Source organism: Suncus etruscus, chromosome 15, assembly GCF_024139225.1.
Source record: "Suncus etruscus isolate mSunEtr1 chromosome 15, mSunEtr1.pri.cur, whole genome shotgun sequence".
NCBI classification, from domain to species: domain Eukaryota; kingdom Metazoa; phylum Chordata; class Mammalia; order Eulipotyphla; family Soricidae; genus Suncus; species Suncus etruscus.
The window spans coordinates 34,053,011-34,073,268 of NC_064862.1; the positions used below are offsets into that span (position 1 = coordinate 34,053,011).

The 20,258-nt window shown below is 49.4% G+C and overlaps 2 protein-coding genes across 2 annotated transcripts in view; one reads left to right on the forward strand and one right to left on the reverse strand.

Moving 5' to 3' along the window:
* Positions 1–1,488: 1,488 nt before the first annotated feature.
* Positions 1,489–6,284, forward strand: C15H22orf31 (chromosome 15 C22orf31 homolog; the record flags this gene model as incomplete). Its single annotated transcript, XM_049788087.1, is given in 5 exon segments — positions 1,489–1,617; positions 1,619–1,666; positions 1,668–1,772; positions 3,089–3,205; positions 6,234–6,284. Coding segments are annotated over 5 exon segments (450 nt in total), but the record flags the coding sequence as incomplete, so codon positions are not given.
* A 1,372-nt stretch (positions 6,285–7,656) lies between these two features.
* Positions 7,657–20,258, reverse strand: part of ZNRF3 (zinc and ring finger 3) — a 184,150-nt gene continuing 171,548 nt past the window's right edge. The window contains 7 exon segments of the mRNA XM_049788963.1: positions 7,657–8,381; positions 9,967–11,655; positions 12,300–12,402; positions 13,401–13,568; positions 14,543–14,653; positions 16,237–16,368; positions 16,741–16,815. Of these exon segments, the coding sequence (XP_049644920.1) occupies positions 8,374–8,381; positions 9,967–11,655; positions 12,300–12,402; positions 13,401–13,568; positions 14,543–14,653; positions 16,237–16,368; positions 16,741–16,815 (2,286 nt within the window). The 3' untranslated portion in view covers positions 7,657–8,373.

A 20,258-nucleotide genomic window follows, 5' to 3' on the forward strand; every position in this document is an offset into this window, starting at 1 on the left:
GAGCATCTGCCAGATTGGGGAGTAATTACGGGTGCCACACTTTTTCCTATGTGTGGAAGAGAGACTATTCTCATGTTTCCTTCCCCAGAAAAGCAAGTGGGTCTCTGAGGATGTGTGAAGGTGAGTGGCTATCAGGAAATTGTTCATAATTATAAATTATGATACTGTCTCCTATATCTTACCTGCTGAAGATTCCCTTTGCTTTCCAGAAGACATGAATTGTCCTTAGAAATGCTCCTTGACCCCCAACTTCTGGCCCAAGCAAGAACCTGAATATTGGGACCGGAGCAATAGAGCAACGGTAGGGCATTTGCCTTGCACGTGGCTGACCCAGGACAGACCTGGGTTCCATCCCCGGCGTCCCATATGGTCACCCAAGCCAGGAGCGATTTCTGAGCGTATAGCCAGGAGTAACTCCTGAGCGTCATCAGGTGTGGCCCAAAAATTAAATAAAAAATAAAAAAAAGAAAGGGTGTTAGAACCACTGAAAATGGAGGAGGTGGAGGTGGTGGAGGAGTAGGGGGAGGAGGTACGGATGGGGGCATTGTCAACCTTCTAAAAACCTGTAGACAGAAGTAACCCCTAAGGTCACCGGCTGTGGCCCCAAAATAAAAAAACAAACAAAAGATAAACAACTCACCCCCCAAATACAAAAAAAAAAAAAAAAGCTCAACAAAACAAAAAGAACCTGAATATCTCCATGGCTTTGAGAACTAAATACAAAATGACTTTATTTTTCATTTATTTTTTTTGCCACACCCCGTGGTGCTCAGGGCTTGCTCCTGGCTCTGCACTCAGGAATTACTCCTGGCCATGCTTGGGAAACCAAATGGGGAGTTGTGGCTCAAACCCTGGTTAGCATGGAAAAGGCTTTATCCATTGTACTATTGTTTTTGGCCCCAAGGGTCCAAAAAGACTTTGGTGAGAGTAGAGGTAAGACTATTTTTTAGGCTTAAGTGGAAGAAATGATCAATAAAGAGATGTTACTCCTTAGCCTTCAAAGTAGACCTTCAAGTATTTGCTTGAGAATTGTTTGAGGTTTTGCTTTTGATTCATTTTTATCCCCCTTCTTTTTTTTTTTTTTTTTTTTTTGGTTTTTGGGTCACACCCGGCAGTGCTCAGGGGTTATTCTTGGCTCCAGGCTCAGAAACTGCCCCTGGCAGGCACAGGGGACCATATGGGATGCCGGGATTCGAACCGATGACCTCCTGCATGAAAGGCAAACGCCTTACCTCCATGCTATCTCTCCGGCCCCTTTTATCCCCCTTCTAATTTTAACTTTTTTTTTTTTTTTTTTTTGGTTTTTGGGCCACACCCGGCATTGCTCAGGGGTTACTCCTGGCTATCTGCTCAGAAATAGCCCCTAGCAGGCACAGGGGATCATATGGGACACCGGGATTTGAACCAACCACCTTAGGTCCTGGATTGGCTGCTTGCAAGGCAAACACCGCTGTGCTATCTCTCCGGCCCCTTTTTAACATCTTATCTATGAGACACAACCCCAGCATCCCCACGTACCAACTTTGGCAGTCTATCTTACTCAAAAGACTTTAAGACTGTTATGTGGACACACCAGCTCTCACCAACATCTTGTCAGCCAGAGCGTGTGCAAACCAGAAATGTCAGTGGCCTCTCACCATGTTTCCCCTCTTCCTGGGAAGTTGTCAATAATCAATAATCCATTAATTGTGAGCTTGTTCTCTCTGGTTAAGCTGGTGCTCAGATGACAACTAAAGGAGAAATGCCTTCCAGCATCACAAACATTTGGAAAAGTAAAACCTGCTATGAAGTTCCAGTCTTAGGACAATTCAACCTCAAAAGCAAGATCCCAGAGCAGGATCAGAACCTGCGTCAGTTCTAGGAACAAGCGGTCCAGGAGTAACTGCTGGGAGCCCTAAAATGCAGGAGGTTGGAAGGAGGCATTGAGGAGGTCGATAATTTTGGGGTTGAAGTGGAGAAAACAGGACAGGATGGGAAGAGGAAAATGGTTGTGGGGGGGGGGCAGGAAGGTCACGGCAGGATACGTGGATGTACATACGGCACAGCAGCTCAGGGGTCATCCCACTTTCCCTAGTATCTCAGGACAAAGAGGATTTTTTTTATAAACCCACACAGAAGGAACTTGACCTTAAGGGAAAATAAAGGTAGGTGTGTCTCTGGTCTGGGTGGTTAGGTGCAGGTGCACACAAGGTGTGAGTCACAGATGTAGCTATAAACTTCCACATAGGTAACTTGGCAACCAGAAAACTGATGAGGAAAGGGCCCTCCTACGCAGCTGGCCTACGCCTCCTCCTATGCAGGTGGCCAGCATGGTTATGATTGTGCCCTGGAACTAGGCAGTTAAGGATCAATTGAGGTCCACTGTACCTTGGTTTTTGTCTTCCCTAAGATGGAGACCAGCAGTCTTCATAAAAGGGATTCATGAGGGTTGAAGAAGGTACTGCATGTAAAGGGTTCGTGAACAGAGAGCCAGGCACAGAAAAATGCTTAGAATCCTCATAGGGGCTGGAGAGATAGCACAGTGCATACGGGGTTTGCATTGCAAGCAGCTGACCAGGGTTCAATTCCTAGCATCCCACATGGTCCCCCGATCCAGCCAGAAGTATTTTCTAAGTAACCGCTGAGCAACACTGGGTATAACCCCAAAACCCAACATCCTTTTAATAAATTATCTGATTATTAGTATCCTTGTTGGCTTAGTCTCACCCCATGGTGCTCAGGGCTGACTCCTGGCGCTAAACACGGGTCATTCCTAGCAGGACTTGGGGAACCATATGGGCGGCCAGGAACTGAACTCAGGCTGGCCATAAGCAAGCACCCTACTGCTATCCTATCTCTCAGCCTCAGACCTCTGTGATTAATCGAGCCATGTGGTCACTTTTCTTGCCTTTAAAGCCGTCTCTTGCTGACCTTATGGGGTCAGAGGGTGTGCAGGCAGTGATCCATGTGAAGGAATGCAGTGAGTGAGAATGTTAGACAAATGTTGGTTGTTGCTGTAACTAAGCACTGGACACAAATCCCAGATAATCATTCTGGGCTCCCTTCTCAAGTTTTAGCTTTGACTTCTCTGCTTTCTTCCTGGCTAGAGGGAAGAAAGTTCAAAGGGGAAAAAAGTAATAGGCGGCCGGCTGTCACCCAAGCGCCACCCCAGGACATTGGGACCACAGCCGGGCAGGGCGGAGTGTTGCTTCCGCAGAGACTCACAGTTACTGCCAGAGGACATGCTCACCATCCATTGCTTTTCCGCCAAGGGTTACCAGGCTCTTTACCTTGCCATGGTGGCGCCTATGTATAGAATCCTTCAGGGACCCTCTCCAACAAGTAGTTTGGAGCTGGGCAAGACCATTCAACAAAAACTCTGGGGTGGGGGCACTGCATGGTCAGTGCTCCCCTTGAAAATGACCAGAGACATCCCCTGCCAGGCAAGGTCCATGAGGAGCCAGTGGAGAAGTGGCTCAAATGGATTAATGGGATTAGGATATTATCTGCTAGAGGCCTAAAAAATAAACACCACTTTACACCTTGTCATCTGCAGTTATTTACAAGTGAAAATCTCTTCCCCCAGGGCAACAGGACAGCTCACAGGTTTTCCAGCTAGATGAGATTTGGGTTCGGATTTAGTCTGGGGACCACTGCTGTTGTGCTAGGGGGACCAATGTGGGGGCAGGGGACAAAACCTAGGTCTCCCCAAAGCAGAGTCATATCGCCTTGATCCAAGAATAGGGAATTTTTCCTACAAGCCCCCCTTCTGTATTGGGGCTAGTTTCCTGGTCTTCCAGGCAGAAAAAGGCCTGGCAGATGAAGACTATGTTCCCATTTTATTTTTTGACCATATCCAGTGGTGCTTAAGGGTTACTCCTGGCTCTGCACTCAGGAATCACTCCTGATGGTGCTTGGGGGACCATATAGGATGCTGGAGATTGAAAGTGGGTCTGCCTTTCCAGCCCATTTCTTTTTTTTTTTTTTTTTTTTTGGTTTTTGGGCCACACCCGGTGACGCTCAGGGGTTACTCCTGGCTATGCGCTCAGAAGTCGCTCCTGGCTTGGGGGACCATATGGGACGCCGGGGGATCGAACCGCGGTCCGTCTCCTAGGCTAGCGCAGGTAAGGCAGGCACCTTACCTCCAGCGCCACCGCCCGGCCCCCTTTTTCTTTTTTTTTTTTAAGTTTTTGGGCCACCTTAGCACCTTAGTGTTTGGGTTTATTTGTGACTCTGCTCAGGGATCACTCCTTGCAGGACTCAGGGACCACAGGTAGTGCTGGAGATCAAATCCGGGTTGCTCACTTGCAAGGTAGATTTTCCCTCTCTGAAGCTGTCCCGGGTTTGAAGGAGTAAACTGGAATGTTCTTTATGAATTCCAATTTCCTTTATTCCCTCCATCACAGGGCTGAGCACAAAAACTACCACCTCTACAAGGACATAAGAGGACATGATCCCACTGTGCTCTGCAGGATGTCTTCCATGACGCTCAAGTAATCTGAACTACGTGAGTGGGAGGAAATGACAGGAATGCTTCTGGGAGTTTTTTGTCATGCCAACTTCTCCTTGGGGGGGGGGGGTTCTACAGATCTTTACAAAATGGAGCAATGACAACATATAACACATACTTGATAAAATTGTATTTTTTTTACAGTCATTTGTACAATTTGTTACAAAAACCATAGAAGAAACTTGTTTTAATTCATTTTTGGTCGGCAAATATGTAAAATCTGTGTGCAATTATCATGTATTTACAGGGCCTCATGTTAGTCATTTTCAATGATTATTCCAACAATGTCACACTCTCAACATAAGACATGGCTTAAGATAAATATATTAGTAAATAAATATTCTGAGAACATATTTCCATAAATGAAATGTGCTGCTATACATATACAGAATATACATAAGTTGTTTTCTAGCCTTTAAAACATTTTTTTAAAAAAATGGTAATGTCGGAGAAGGAGCCCTTAGACCATTTCATTACAAAAATCTTTACAGCAAAGTCTTTACAAAATATCTTTTAAGTGCTATGGGAGAAAAATTTTTAAAAAACATTTTTAAAATAGTGCCTTGTTAGACTGACACAATAGTTTATATAAAGAATAAAAAAAGGCAGTTCTGTTTTTAAAAATAATACTCTTGATTAGTAATTCTTTTCCAGACCTCATTTAAAAAGCATTAGTCCTGCGTGAACTTTGAATAGAAACTAGCAGCACGTGGAGGGGGTTGGTAGCTGGGGCTCTGAGAAATGGTTCTGGCGAGAGCCAAAGATAGCATTTTGGAGTTAGGGCTACAAAGAGGGGCCTCAACAATCAGAACCCCTAGACTCCTGGCTGTGGACAAGGCTCTCCCTTGGGACCATGGCCAACCTTGACACTCAGATTTGGGGGTGCAGATGGTATGGCTCTCAATGGAAATGATGTTCCCAGTGTCCGCAATAACTAAGAGACTCCCTCCCGCTCCCACTATCACTATGAGGCCACCATAACTGGTACTTAGGATTACTGAGGTCTTCTAGATTCAGAGAAAGTATCTCTTGATGTAAGGCAAATATTTGCCTTAATCCTCATATTCTCTCTCCAGTCCTAGCTTTTGATTGAAACTGTAAGGCAGTTAATAATTGGTTATTAGGTTCTGGTGACTTCTCTGGTAAACACAATTTAAGACAACGGTCGTTATTTAATGCACTGACAACACTGCAGTTTGGGTTGATTCGACCACATTCAACAAGGTCTGTTGATGGTACATGCTGGTGTCAACATGTTGAAAGTTTCCAAATGCCATTTTTCGGTTGCTACCACCCTACTGTAAGCAGCACAGATTAAATGTGCCATCTGTAGTGATTACTCTTTCAAGTGAAAAGTTGGACAGGTTTATTTTCAAAAGCCCTACCAAAGCCACATTCTCTTTATATTGCTCAAGGCTAGTGAGAGGGGTTTCCCAGCCAGGGCAAAAGCAAGCTACCTTTTTTTTGGGGGGGGGGGGTGCGGGTGGTCTGGTTTCAGACATGGAAGCAAGTATGTACCCAAAGATATTCAAAACCAAAAAAAATACCATAAACAAAAGGAAACAACCCCAACACTGGGAAGCAGCTCTCTGCAGTCCAGTGTTCAATTACCCTACCCCCCGTACCTCCCCCAAGCCCAGAATGCAAGCTGCGGGCCTCAGCAGCTGCTAGTCCTGGGCCGGGAAATAAAGGCAACCGGATCACATGTCAGGAGCCTAGGCACTTCTCACACCCTCGCCAACAGGTGTGCCGGGCACAGGCGGGAGAGGGCAGCTCCCGAGGGACTGTACCTTAGTGGGTAGAGGACAAATTTCACCAACGTGAGTTCCTAAATGGCAAATGGCTCATAGACACGGGAATTTCTGTCCAGTCCTGGCTAGAAATAAGTCAATAACCTCATCACAGGCTTTTTTGGGGGACGGGGGTGGGCTGGGCACAGCCAGCAGGGCTCCAAGAGACTGTGGTGCCAGGGGTCAACTGTGTGTAAGTCAAATGCCTTAATCCCTGTGTATCTGGGCTCAGGCTAGGGTTTTTAAGAGAAAGGGGTACTGATACAATGAGATTCTTTTTTTTTTTTGGTTTTTCAGGCCACACCCGTTTGATGCTTAGGGGTTACTCCTGGCTAAGAGCTCAGAAATTGCCCCTGGCTTGGGGGACCATATGGGATGCCGGGGGATCGAACCGCGGTCCTTCCTTGGCTAGAGCTTACAAGGCAGACACCTTACCTCTAGCGCCACCTCGCCGGCCCCAATACAATGAGATTCTTTCAAAAGCTGGCACCACCCTGGACTGACTCCCCTTGAAAAGTAGCCCTCCAGTCCCCAGGTCTGTTTCCCTGCTTCCTGGGAAACAGGTCTCAGAGTTCTAATTCTGCAAATGAGCATTTCAGGTGGCAACACAGATCTGCTAATAAATAAATAAACGGGACCAAAAAAGTTAGTGAATACAAGGGCTAATGTAATTAGTTTCTCTAGTGGGGGGGGGGGATATATTTTTTAAAGAAAGATTAAGAAATACAAAACTGATGACAATCCCTGATCTGAAATAGCTTTAAATATTCTCCCTTTTAAAAATGGAAACTTCTAAAAAAAAGTTTGTTTTTAAACTCTCTTTAAGAAAAAAAGCTGGGAAAAATATACAAAAACCTACCCTTTGGGTCTAAACTATCTGATAGTCTCTCTCTCTCTCTGTCTCATGGAGAATAGATAATAGTGCATTAGGTAGAACGAATAGTAGACATTTGCAGGCAAGATGAGTCATTTCAGTCATGAGGCAGAGGGAATAACCGGAAGTGGTTTCCGTAGGAAAATGGATGGAAAATGTAGCACTCAAAGGGGCTGTGAAGAAGACCTTGAGGGTCCTCACCAGGTGCCACAGAAGGTGGTTCAAGGATGCAGCAGGGGAAGCCCACGCATGTGGCCCTAAGTCCCTGCTCTGGAGGCAAGACAGGGTTCTCCTTTGACCACCTCAGACACCCAGGTCGCAAAATGACATTCCTCCTGGGTGTCTGGTCTGTACTCCCAGTCTGGCCCTTTCGGCAGTTACAGGAAGACTAAGATCTAGACTGTGAACTCTGCCCCTTCACTAAGACAAAGACCCGAGGATAGATTGAGGACAGAATTAGGTTACCTTGGGGCTAGTGTCCCACTGGCCTCTTCCAGTCTCTTCAGATCTGTGCCCTAATTCCTCCTCTACTCAAACAGGGGCGCCCCTAGAGGGCTGCAGAAGCATGAATGGCTTCCAAGACCTGAAATTTCCATTCCAATCGGGATTTGCCAGGTGAAAGAAAGAGGAAGCTTTGCATTGTTCCTCAGAGTCTGTACCCATATCAACTAGCTTTACTTCAAGTTTCTGGTTCATTTTCTAAGGCAGGTGTAGCCCTGAGCTTTTCAAAGGCCTGAGCTCCCTCCAGGGAAACAACAGTAACTCCACATGATGTGGTTCAATTAATGCAGCAGTGATTTTTTTTTCTTTTTCAGCAAAAGTTGGCGGTTAGGGTTCTTTAAAATATATATATTTAAATAACTTTACATTTACATATAACATCTTAAAAAAAAAAACAAAGCAGAGAACTCAATCCCACACCTCAGAATCCCAAGCACACACACTTTACAAAACAGAAGAATAACATGTTATCAAAAGACTCAAAATTTTGTTGGTTTGTTAATGGGATGGGGAGGGGGGATTGCCACAAAGGGCTCACATTTTGGGTTGAGAAGGAGGGCTCTCTTTATTACCACTTTTGTGTTTGTCAAAGCTAAAAAAATCAGATTTTTTTTTTCCTGTAGGAAGTTTGAGTTTGTAGTCTCCATACAGTTCCTGTTTCCACTGAAGAATTCCTTCTGAGCCCGGAAGCTGGGGCCACAACTGTCAGCTGGGCGAGGTCACTGTCCTGGGAGAGAGAGGAGGATTACCAGGGTGCCGAAGAGAGGTGGGCTGGGGAAGGAGCTTGCCAGGGTTTGAAGCCCCAGGGCTGCATATGGTCTCTAAGCATGGTGGCCAGGGGGTCGTTAAGGAGAAGAGAGACAGAAGTAGCTGGAGTGCTGCCAGCTGTGGCCCAACCCACCCACCCATCTACCAAAATTCTAAGGATAATGTTAAGTCATGGAAGGGTCCAATTTTTTTTTTTTTTTTTTTTTTTTTTTTGGTTTTTGGGCCACACCCGGTGACGCTCAGGGGTTACTCCTGGCTATGCGCTCAGAAGTCGCTCCTGGCTTGGGGGACCATATGGGACGCCGGGGGATCGAACCGCGGTCCGTCTCCTAGGCTAGCGCAGGTAAGGCAGGCACCTTACCTCGAGCGCCACCGCCCGGCCCCAGGGTCCAATTTTTGTTTCAGAAACTACTCTGTGCCCAAGCAGAGCAGAAGGCCAGACTAGTAACCAAACTGCCAAGCGGCTGCCACCCTCTCCTTGAGAAAGAGAAAGTCTTTAGGGGACAGTAGTTGAGATCCACAAGAGAGAAGATCCTTAGGGAACAGCAGTTGAGGTCTACAAATCAATTCACTCTGGATTAAGTTTTTTTTTTTGGTGGTGGTAGGGGAGGGTACACCTGGTGGTGCTTAGGCTTACTACTGGCTCTGCACTCAGGGATCACTCCTGGTGGTGCTCAGGAGCCCATGTGGGATACTGGGATCACTGTGGATCTACTACGGAGGTGGGTCCTGCCAGTCACTCCAAGGTGCGACTGACAGGCATGTTGCTTATGACTGAGACCCACATATGAGAGCAATTGGACATCGTCTGCTGAATAAAATAATTCTGCAATCTAGTGGCTCATGTTTTGTTAATTTCATTTCTTTAGAAATTCAATTTTCTGAATACGCTGCCCTGGTCCTTGGGCCTGAGTGTCTGACTGACAGAGCACAAAATTTCTGACCAGAGATAAACCCTGAGCACCACCAGGAGTAATGGAGGGTGTAGCCATCATTACTGAGCATCACTAGGTGTAGGCCCCCAAACAAAAGCATCCATGGTCCTCACAGAAGCCCTGGGTGGGAGGTGGGCAGCAGGCTGTTACCTGGGCTATGGGTTGGTTTGAACACTGGGGATGAGGGACATATTGGGAATTAGGGCGCTTTAGAGAAAGGAGAGGCTGCCAGGGATACGGGACAGGACATCTGTGTGAATAAAGGGAAAGGTCCTGGAAGCTGAGATGTTCGGGGGGGGGGGGGGGTGTCTGGAATGCAGAGGAAGGGCTGGGGACTACACTTGGAGGTCCCTGGTGGACTTAGTGTGAGAGGCCCTGTGGGATGGGGAAAGGACAAAGGGGACCAGGAGTTATTTAGGACAGTGGCGGAGGGTCTGGGCACTTTCATGGTGGTGAGGTGCAGTAACTATACATCAAAATTAAATGTTAACACAATTGTAACCATGTTTCCTCAATGACAAAAAAATAAAAAAGAAACCCAAAAAATAACGTAATGTGGAGAGGGAGGACAGTGCTGGGCGCCCCCTCTGTCCTGTCAGCTGCTCTCACCTGTCACCTCCACAGCCATGGCACCAGACTCCTGAGTCTCCTGGGGTGGCCCAGGGAAGCCGGGCCTGGCTGCCCCAGCCTCCTGGGGCAGGCAGTTGGGCAGCAGCAGTGTCCTGGCCTGGTAGCACAGTGCTCGTTCTTCCTCCTGGACAGCACCTGTGCAATTAGGGGGCCACGGGGCTCCGGGGTCCGATGTGCCCCCCCAGGGGCCGAGGTTGTGGGTCCCTTGGCAGTCTGAGGGCAGGCCAGTGTCACAGTCCACATCCTCGGGAATAATGGGGATGCGCTGGCTCAGGTCCCGGGGTGCTGGCTCGTGGGCGAGCGCGTACTGCACACTCACTGAGCAGTCCTCGGGGTAACCACTGCACCCCGCCCCACCATGGGCCACCTGCGTCTCTTCATAGAAGCAGCAGGGCAGGCCCTCATACTTTACCCCATCGGTCCTGGGCAAATGGTCTGGGTGCAGGCCATATAGTGCTGGGGGGGTGCCTGCCGGGGTCTCCCCACCAACAGGGCCACAGCCCTCACAGAGGGGGGTGCCCAGGAACAAGGGGCTGCCTGCCAATCCTCCACTGGACTCCAGAACAGATGGCTGGGGCTCACAGCAGCAGGCACAAGACAGCCCCTCCCGGCCCCCCTTCCAGGTTCTCCTGAGCTCGGGGGCAGCCCCCGAGGAGGCCTCGAGCCCCACTTCTGAGGTAGAGCTGTTGGGCCCCGGGGGCTCCAGGGAAGAGTTGCTGCTATAGTTCATCTCCAGGCTGCAGGTGGACAGCTGGTCTCCGGCTGCAGAGGTCGGGGTAGACCAGGGCTCACCCTGCCCGGCACCCTGACCCTGGGCAGCCGGGAGCTCCTCTGGGACCGGGGAGCCCTCGAGATGCACCACGGGCCCCCGCGCCGCATCACCTGCGCGACAAGGGCTGCGACTGCGGTAGATGAAGGGGTCGTAGTCGCTGCTGAGGGAGCTGCGGAAGGTGGAGCAGCTGCCGTACACGCCCTGGTTGCTGACCTCGGTGCAGTCTACCACGGAGTCGCTGGAGGAGCAGTGGCACTGGCCTGAGCTGCTGCTGCTGCTGCTGTCGCTGCCCGGGCAGTCGGCCAGGTAGCCGCTGCACACGGAGCGGTGGCCGTGGTAGCAGCTGAAGCTGGACGCGCTGCCGCTGTCCAGGTGGGAGGGTGGGCCTACATGCACCACAGTGGGGAAGAGCAGGCTGCCTCGAGCTGGGCCCCGCGGGGAGATGCTGGATGGTGCTGGGGCCTCCTGCTCGGGGTAGCTGAGGCCCTGGAAGTAGTAGTGCTGGTACATGGTCTCGTACTGGGAGAAGCACGTGGCCTTGGCGAGGCTGCGCCCGCTGAACTTGGGCCGACGGAAGGGGTGGGCGGGTGAGTAGGCCTGGTGCTCCAGGCCGCAGCGGTGCGGGGCCAGGGCGTGGTCCAGGTGCAGGGGCGGGTAGCTCCGGATGTAGGCAGGTGTCTGCGGTGAGTAGAGGCCCTGCTCCCCTGGCCGCTCCATGGTCAGCAGCGTGACAGGGTTGCCGTGAGAGTCCATGCTGGTCCTCGTCGGGTAGGTGGGGATGGGGTTGGTCCTGTGTACACGGCCAGGATAGTGCACTGGCAGAATCACCCTCTGCTGCCGGCCGCGTGCCAGGTTGCCCGTCTCCACGCACACAGTGCCTGGGTTTCCCTTTTGTTCTGGGGAAGAAGTAGAAGAAACAGTCAGAACAAGCACGCTGGGTGGTAAAGCCCTGGCAGACACCAGGTTCGAACAGGGACCTTGGGGTCTTGTCTGCTCTAAGCTGTCACCCCAGGCAGCTAGGAAGCAGTGTGTGGATGTGTTTCCAGCTAGAAGGGCCTGGAAGGGCCACTCCCCTGCCCCCTGCTCTGTTGGGCAAGCATTGAAGTCTGCAGTGAGCAACAAGTGGACCAAGATGAAAGGCAATTTCCCTTTTGAGAAACAGCTACTTGGAGTTTCCTGCTGGCTTATCTACACCTCAGTGATATAGGAACCACATCAAGAGCCCTTGACCACCCACAGCAGGGAAGGAGCAAGGGTTAGAACTAACACAGCTGCTAACCAGACTTGGAGTGGGGGTGCCATGTCTGAGAGTCCAGATGTCTTGGCCAAGGTTAGGAAGCTGGTTCATGCCAAGCCATTATGTCTATTCACCCCAAGGGTCTGGAGACCTGGTGACCTCCCAAACCCTAGGCCCACTGGCCTCCAGAAGGCAGTGCTGCCAGGTTCTACTCACTGATCAACCTGCAGTGTCACTGCCTCCCACAGGCACTCAGTGGGGGAAAGCGACTCTTCAGGGAAAACTCGGGTGGGTGACATTTACCTATGATGTTGTGGCGACAGTGGGGGCAGGTGTGGTGCTGCAGAAGCCATGGGTCCACACACTTCCTGTGGAATCGGTGGGTGCAAGGGATAACCCGGAGCTCCTGGAAAGGGAGAGAGAGGACATATGGTTTGAGAAAGGGTGGAAGTGAGAGAGCAATTCTGCTTTCAGCCCTCCTGGCTAGCTGGTTGACGATTTCTTGCCGAGACGTTGCTCCCCCTTGTGGTGCCCCCAGGCTCCCTTCCCACCTTCTGCACAACTCCCCTCACAAGAACCCTCTGTCTTCTCCACCAACTGAATCACAGCCTCGGCGCTCAAGGACACACACAGAAGCAATATCCCTTTCTTGCCACTGGGGGGCACTCCCAGCCATACCATGCAGAGAGGACCAATAGCTTGTGTTAGAGGGCATGAGCAGCCTGTGGGTCTGGGTGAGAGTCAGGAAACACCCCCACCCCCCCTTTCCCTCTCTCTGGGAGGGTAGCTGGTTAGAAAGAAAGGTGCCCAGAACTGACTACCAGGTACTGTAGCAGAGGGGCAGTGATTTGTGATTTATGACTAAGTTGCCCATGTAGAGAGAACACAGTGAGTTTTTGGAGGCAAAGCTGTCTCTGGAGTTCCTGAGCCCACACCCTCCAGAACTTGCTAGTTTTATTTTGTTACTGCATCCTCTGCCCAGTTCCACAGTAACAGGCATCGACAACCAACTTTGACAGTGTCCACGTCTCCCTGCATCTCCTGGAACCTTTGAGATCACCTGGTCATTGGGCCAGGGTGAAAAGTCAGAACCCACATGGACCAGGATCAGAACCAAGGAGCCTACGAGATCAGGTAAGACTCTTCATGTACACACCTGTTCCCCACAGCCTCGCTTTCCACACTGCTGTAGGTGGAGGGACAGTTTCACCAAAAGAGCCTTCCATGATTGCAACTAGGGGCTGGCTCCCGCCCTCTGGACTGTGGCTATCTGGAGAGGGATGGTGCCTTGCAGCTCCAGCAGAACCCTGGGAGAGGACCTAGGGTGCTGTCCTTCTAGATCCTGGGCGTCTCTGCTGACCTCAGCACTACCCATGCAAAGGTGGCCCATATAGTGGCAGTTACCTCTCCGTCGATGTACTTCTCCAGGCAGATGGCACAGTCGGATGTGGAACTGCTGCTCAGTGTGTCCAGGGCCCCAGAGCTCCCCTCTCGGCGCCCCTTGCTCTTGGAGTTGAACTTTCTGGTCTCCATCTTCTCCAGAGCCTGCACAGCCAGTCTGTTCATGGAATTCTGCGGCAGAAAAGGACCCGTGTTAGAGACTGGGGTGAATCACCAGTGCTAGTCACCAGCAAGGCCATGGCATTAAGGACAGGCAAACTTGAGGCCAGGTCAGGACAGACTTTTGAGAAATCTGCTGCTGCACAGATTTTCCTTGAGAGTCCCCAATATCATTCCAGACTTTTCCTTAGTGGCAGCAGAGCTGAGATCCACCTCAGTGGCTGAGCTCTACTGCTCCTCTGAGCCCCTGAGTCATTAACCTGTCCTCTGCCAAGGCTTTCTCCTCTTTCCACTGGGGCAAGCTCCCAGGGCAAATATGATGAGTTGTGTGTAGCAGCACTGAGTGATGGTCACTCAAGTCTTGAGTGTGCCTTACAGATGGCCTGGCCAAGTACCATCACTTCTTCCCCAGGACCTCTTACTGCTCTACACTTGGCAGTCTAGCTTCTTGCTTATGCTCTCACCCCGATCCACCCCAAATCTTCCTTGTGGAAACACCACCAAGTGAGGTGACAGTTGGATTCCAAGAGTTCTGACTCCTGTTAACCTATTCGGAGATGCCAATTTGGATTCTGCATTATAGATAGGGCCAAGATATGCATTTTATTGGGGAGGGGAAGTGTTTAGGCTACACCCAGTTCAGGGCCTAGTCCCAATTCTGTGTTTAGGGATCATTCCTGGCAGTTTGTATGATTTTCTCTGCCTGAGATCTGCATTTCCACCAAGCTCTCAGATGCTGCCAGATCAGAGTCTATTTGAGACTGAAGGACTCTAAAGCTTTATATTCACATTAAAACATCTTTTTGGAAAAACTCCTGGCTGGAGACACAACCAAGGCTTGGCATATATAGATCTGGCTTTTCATAAAAGGAGTAAGCGCAGTACCCCCAAATGTTGTTCTTGTTTTTCTCCAGCTTTGCTGCTTCTAGGCCCTAGGGAGTAAGAAGCTACGGGCCTTACTGCTCATGGCTGCTCTAAGGTATTACCTGACTGCGTCGCTGCTTCAGCTTAATTTTGACAAGAAGGATGAGGCAGACCAAGGAGACCACCACGAAGAAAGCCAGGAAAATCCCCATGTCGAAGTATTCTGTGGGTTGCTGGAACAGAACATAGACACAATGAGTCACGGCTCTCTTCAGCCTGGAGTGCTGATGCACTTAGGCCGTTACCCGATAAAGTTAAGGATGGGGGAACAGGGGTGCTAGGTAGGCCCAGGAAGAACGTGCAGGTGGCCAGGCTGGAGGCTTGCAGAGCCTTAGTTGAGCCTCCTCCCAGAGAGGCAGAGTTGTATAGCCGAGCTCCGTGTGGAAGAACACAGAGTGCTGCCACCAGGGGAGCAGCCCTTCTAAATAAACACAAATATCACATTTATGGGACAAAGAAGTGAGTGTCATGTTTTGAGGGAACAGTGATTACTAACCATATAATTAATGGTTTACAACAACTCAGAAAATTGTATGCTGCTTCCCCAAATATCAGCTTCCACTACAATGAGTCACATTTACCAATGTGCTCTTTTTTCCCTTTAGGGAGCCAGCTTAGTCCTGTGAGGATCAGAGTCCTCGCTCTTTCCTTTCTCTTCACAGCACACTGAGCCCTACAGCCACCTCATCTAGGCCATGCACTGAGCCAATGGCCAGAGCTTTGCTACGTGAATCCAAGATATTCCATGTGTACAGCATCCGCTTAGACGGGAACAGTTCAGTATTAGTGAGGAGGAAACAAAACTGACTTCGGACCTCGGCTGCAGGTTCCTATAATCTTTGGCCTGCGGATGTCTAACATGGTGCATGAATTACTTCAAAACCAGGGAAATTCAATCCTAGTGGAACCAAACTTTCCCTTGATTCAATGTAAGTTGGGGAGTTTTTATAACATGCAATCCATCTTCTGGGAAGATGGAGGAACAGATCTAGCTCTTATGGAAGGAAGGAGGCCTGGGAAGAGAGGTTGTATAGCCTTTCCCTCAGTATTCTTCACCTAAGTTAGTCTTCTGGAAGGAGCTGGGATGGGAGGGAAGGACAGAATGAAAACTGTGAGGTGGTGAAGAGAGCAGAGCCATCTTGGCATCAACCATCTATTTCTAGTAGAACGTTTGAAATCCTTCTCCAAAGGAACAGGGTTGAAATTCCTCCCAGGCTCCCAGTCTCATATATATATATATATATATATATATATATATATATATATATATATATATATATATATATATATATATATATATATATATATATGAGATATAATATATGTATTATATATATATTGATGGTTTCAGGTCATACCCGGCAGCACTCAGGGGTTACTCCTGGCTCTATGCTCAGAAATCGATCCTGGCAGGCTTGGGGGACAATATGGGATGCCAGAATTTAAACCACCATTCTTCTGCATCTAAGGCAAATGCCTTACCGCTGTGCTATCTCTTCAGCCCTCCAGTCTCATATTTGATCTGAATCTGAACTGACCTAGACAAAGAATGAGGCCAGGGACACAGCTTGGGGGTAAAAAGCATGCCTTGCATGTATGAGACCTGGCTCTGATCCCTAGCACTGCCCTCCACACCCACCAAAACACATAGAAGGAGACAGAAACAAGCAAGGAAGAATGGAAAGCACCGAAAGGCAGAAAAAGGCAGAGGTAACAGTAAAGGTACAAAGGGGCAGGTGACAGGACAGGGGCTCACTCGAGGGGTGCGGTACTGGATCCGTGCTCGAGCCACTTTCTGTTTGTTGACGATGTTCATCAGCTTCACGGCTTCTGTGCCCTTCACATACACCACTGGCCTCTTAAGGGGGTCTTCTGAACCCTGGTTTAGCTGAGAAGAGATTGTGTTGCTTAGGTGAGTTGCTTACTTTAAAAGGCAGGAGAGAAACTGGAAGGAAAAACCCCGCCAGAGGCCTACTTGAAAATACTCAGACTCTTTGAGCACAAAAGCTGTGGAGCTCTGTAGGGGCAATAATAGGGCTGGTATGTGTTTTAGGGTGGATTGGACAGCTGGAGGGCCCAGAAGGGTCTTTGAAAGTGCCCAGTTTCCTGGCCACTTGCCTTGGATCATGACGTCCAAACACGGACAGAGAAGGGCAGCAGATGGGAGTCTTTGTAGACACTAAGCCTGGCTAACTCAAGAAAGCCACCCCCTACCCCCACCCCAGAGAGATGTGGCCTTGGCAGGGCCCTTGGATCTTACCTGGTCAATGGCTTCGGGGTTTTCAGACACATCAAAGATGACTGCTGTGGCTCCCCGCTGCACTGCTCGCTTGGCCTGGCAGAGTAAGAAAAGCACAAGTTGGCAGTCGGGTCCTAGTACCTTTCCAAAGCTGTCCATGGAAACCAGTCCAGTATTCAACTAGTCTACTGATTACCCAACTGATGTGACTTGGGTCTGTTAACGTCCACGTCCAAAGCCTCAATTCCCCCACTGGGAGAGAGAAGCATGGGTAATGTCACCTATCTGGTATGGTTATCCTGAAACCAGACTTAGAATTGGTGGAAATAACTCAGTGCTCAATTAACCTCTCTCCTCTCTCTATTTCTCCCTCTCTAAAAGCACAGTAAAAATCAACAACCTGCCCAGTCAGCACAGAAGCATTGGTTTTAGTCTTTTCTGCTATGAACACAGACCCGTTGGCAACAAAAGCAAATGCCTTTGGTCCTTTTTTTTGTGGTCCTTCTTCCTTCCCATGTTACATAGAACTGCAGTTAGAAGAGCACCCTGAACATTTTCGGAAGAATTGCAAAATGGTCAGTTTTAACAACTGACATGAGCTGAAGACCTTTAACAATGCTGCCAGGGAAAGCGATGAGAAATAAATGAAAATGGGGATTTAGAGCAGTTGGCTGCCAAACCTGGCTGCACATCAAAACCCACTTGGGAAGTTTGTAAAGCAGATTTCCTGGCTCAGACCACAGAGACTGATTCAGCAGGGCTGGAGGAAGGCCCAGGAAACTGAGTTCTAAGAGTTTTCTAAAGAATTCTGATGATTCAACCATTTGGGGGAACGATTGATCGGGGAGATGAGATTAAAATGTTCTAGAAACAAATAAAGAGTGATGGATTCTTTTGGAGGACGGGGGTGTGTGAAAAATTCCTTTCTATTTCAGCGAACATTCAAAGTGTACATCTAGCTCAGTGGACAACAGAGCAGCAACGAATGGAAAGCAAGACCAGAAAAATAACCCTTGCTCTTAGAAGACTGGATCTTCTTAGTGAGGCAAAACTGGTGTATGTATTGAGAGGGGACCAAACACCAGACCTCCTAATAATATGGTTCTGGTCAAAAGAGTCTTTATGAGGGGCCGGAGAGATACCATGGAGGTAGGGTGTTTGTCTTGCATGCAGAAGGACGGTGGTTCGAATCCCGGCATCCCATATGGTCCCCCGAGCCTGCCAGGAGCGATTTCTGAGTGGAGAGCCAGGAGTAACCTCTGAGCGCTGCCAGGTGTGACCCCCCCCCCACAAAAAAAAGTCCTTATGAGCCAGAGTACTTGAAAATTAAACTCAGTGAAATTATTATTTTTTTTTTTTTTTGGTTTTTGGGCCACACCCGGTGGCGCTCAGGGGTTACTCCTGGCTGTCTGCTCAGAAATAGCTCCTGGCAGGCACAGGGGACCATATGGGACACCGGGATTCGAACCAACCACCTTTGGTCCTGGATCGGCTGCTTGCGAGGCAAACACCGCTGTGCTATCTCTCCGGGTCCTCAGTGAAATTCTTGTTAAGGCAACACTGAACTCTAGAAAAGGTGGCAAGCCAAAGCAATGACTCCACCTAGTCACAAGAGGGCAGCATAACCCCGCACAAACTATTCCCATACTGTACAAGTCCTGGGCAAACAAACTGGCAGACCCTGGGGTACTGTGCTGCAGCAGAAGCAGCCCTGTTTTGTGTTGAACTGAGATTACATCCATTTACAGCTTCCTCTGTGATCCTCCAGCCCACCCCATTTTATCACTACAATGCTGCAGTCAGGAGGGACTCAGGCTCAACCACGGAAAAGCAGCCAATAATGAGAGAGGCATGTCAACTATATCTCCATCTCTTGCCTCAGTCTCCCCACCTGTGAATGACAGAGGCACTTTTTTGAAAAGGCCTGGTTGCGTTCAGTCTTGGCCACTCATCAGAGAGGCAGGGGCGAGCCTGAACAGTTTAGAAAGCTGCAATAGCTTGAGACCTTCCTGCAGCACAGTACATTGCTGGAGTGCCATTGTCCTCAGAGGTCATTAGGGGCACAAATAAGGGACCTTCGAGTTAAGCCCAAGTAGGTCTATGTTCAGGTGTGATCCCAATCTCTTCTAATTTCTTTCCATGGACAGAGAAGGAATGGGGAACAGCCCTGGAGGTGGGGTGATAACCAGGACTACTTGCTTCACAGTTATCAGGGATAGCTGAGGGATTGTGCATCCAGCCTGGGCTTGATGGCGGGTGCCCCAAGAGGTCAATGGCCGCAGGATGAGTAAGTGGTGCAGGCTCAGGGGCAGTGCTGGGCTGTAGCCATATCATAGCCTCTGCAGGCTTACAGAATCCCCCTGCCACAAGAACTAGGATGCCTCAAGGGTTTGAACATGAGGCCTGGCCTATTTGTGACAGGCATGAGAGATGTTTTCCATTACTGGAGGAAGATGGTTTTTACAGTGATGAAAGCAGGTTGAGAGTAAGCTGATGTCCTGACTACAGACAGCGCTCAGGCAGGCTCCTGGTAAGCATGCGGAAATCCAAGCACATCCCTTTCATGTGGGGTAAAAAACAAAAGCAAATTCTCTGACTTTGCTACAAAAATTATGTGGGGCTGAATCTATTAAAATAAGGTCAAGGTGATAAGGAGAGTACTCTTTATTGGGTTTTGCATGCAGCTGACTTGTGTTTGACCCTACAGAACTCTCTATGTTCCTCCAAGCCCTGCCAGAGGTGATCACTGAGCACAGACCAGGAGTAAAACCTGATCACAGCAGGGTGTGGACCTCCGCCCTCCAACCCCCTCAAAAAGCCAAATTAAGAACCCAGGGGCCGAAGAGATAGCGCAGTGGTAGGGCATTTGCCTTGCACAATGGCTGACCCAGGACAGACCTGGGTTCGATCCCCAAAGTTCCATATAGGCTCCCAAGCTAGGAGCGATTTGAGCACATAACCAGGAGTAACCCGAGTGTCACCAGGTATGGCCTAAAAACAAAAACGAAACAAACAAACCAAAACAAACGAACAAAAAAGAACCCAGATGACAACTTGGTCACCGTTTCCCATTTATCGCACGCACATTCTCGGTTTAAAAATTGATGGGACCTATTTCTCCAGCCAGTTCCCAGGCACTTCACCGTTTTAGTCAAGAATGTGATTTCAAAACCAACCTAAGCCACAGTTGGGAGATTATCAGTCACCTGATCGCCAGAAATGCTATCTTGATAAAGTCACACAGCCAATGTCCCAACTCTCAATATAGGCCGTTTCAAAGAAAAGCGGGGGTGGGGGGGTGGGGGGTGGGGGGGGGATGATGTAGTGTGAGGGCTATTCCTCCATGAAGGTCCCCAGCTCACTGGGGGTCTTAAGGCCAGTTAGTTACCGTGCACAAACCACAATGGAAAGGAGACCCGAGACAGAGATGAGCAGCAGCAAAAATGTAAGAAACTGCAGCCTCGCAGCAGCAGCAGCAGCACGAAGCCTGGCCTTAACTGGCCTCTGCATGCCCTTCCTCCCAACCTGTCATGCGGGTA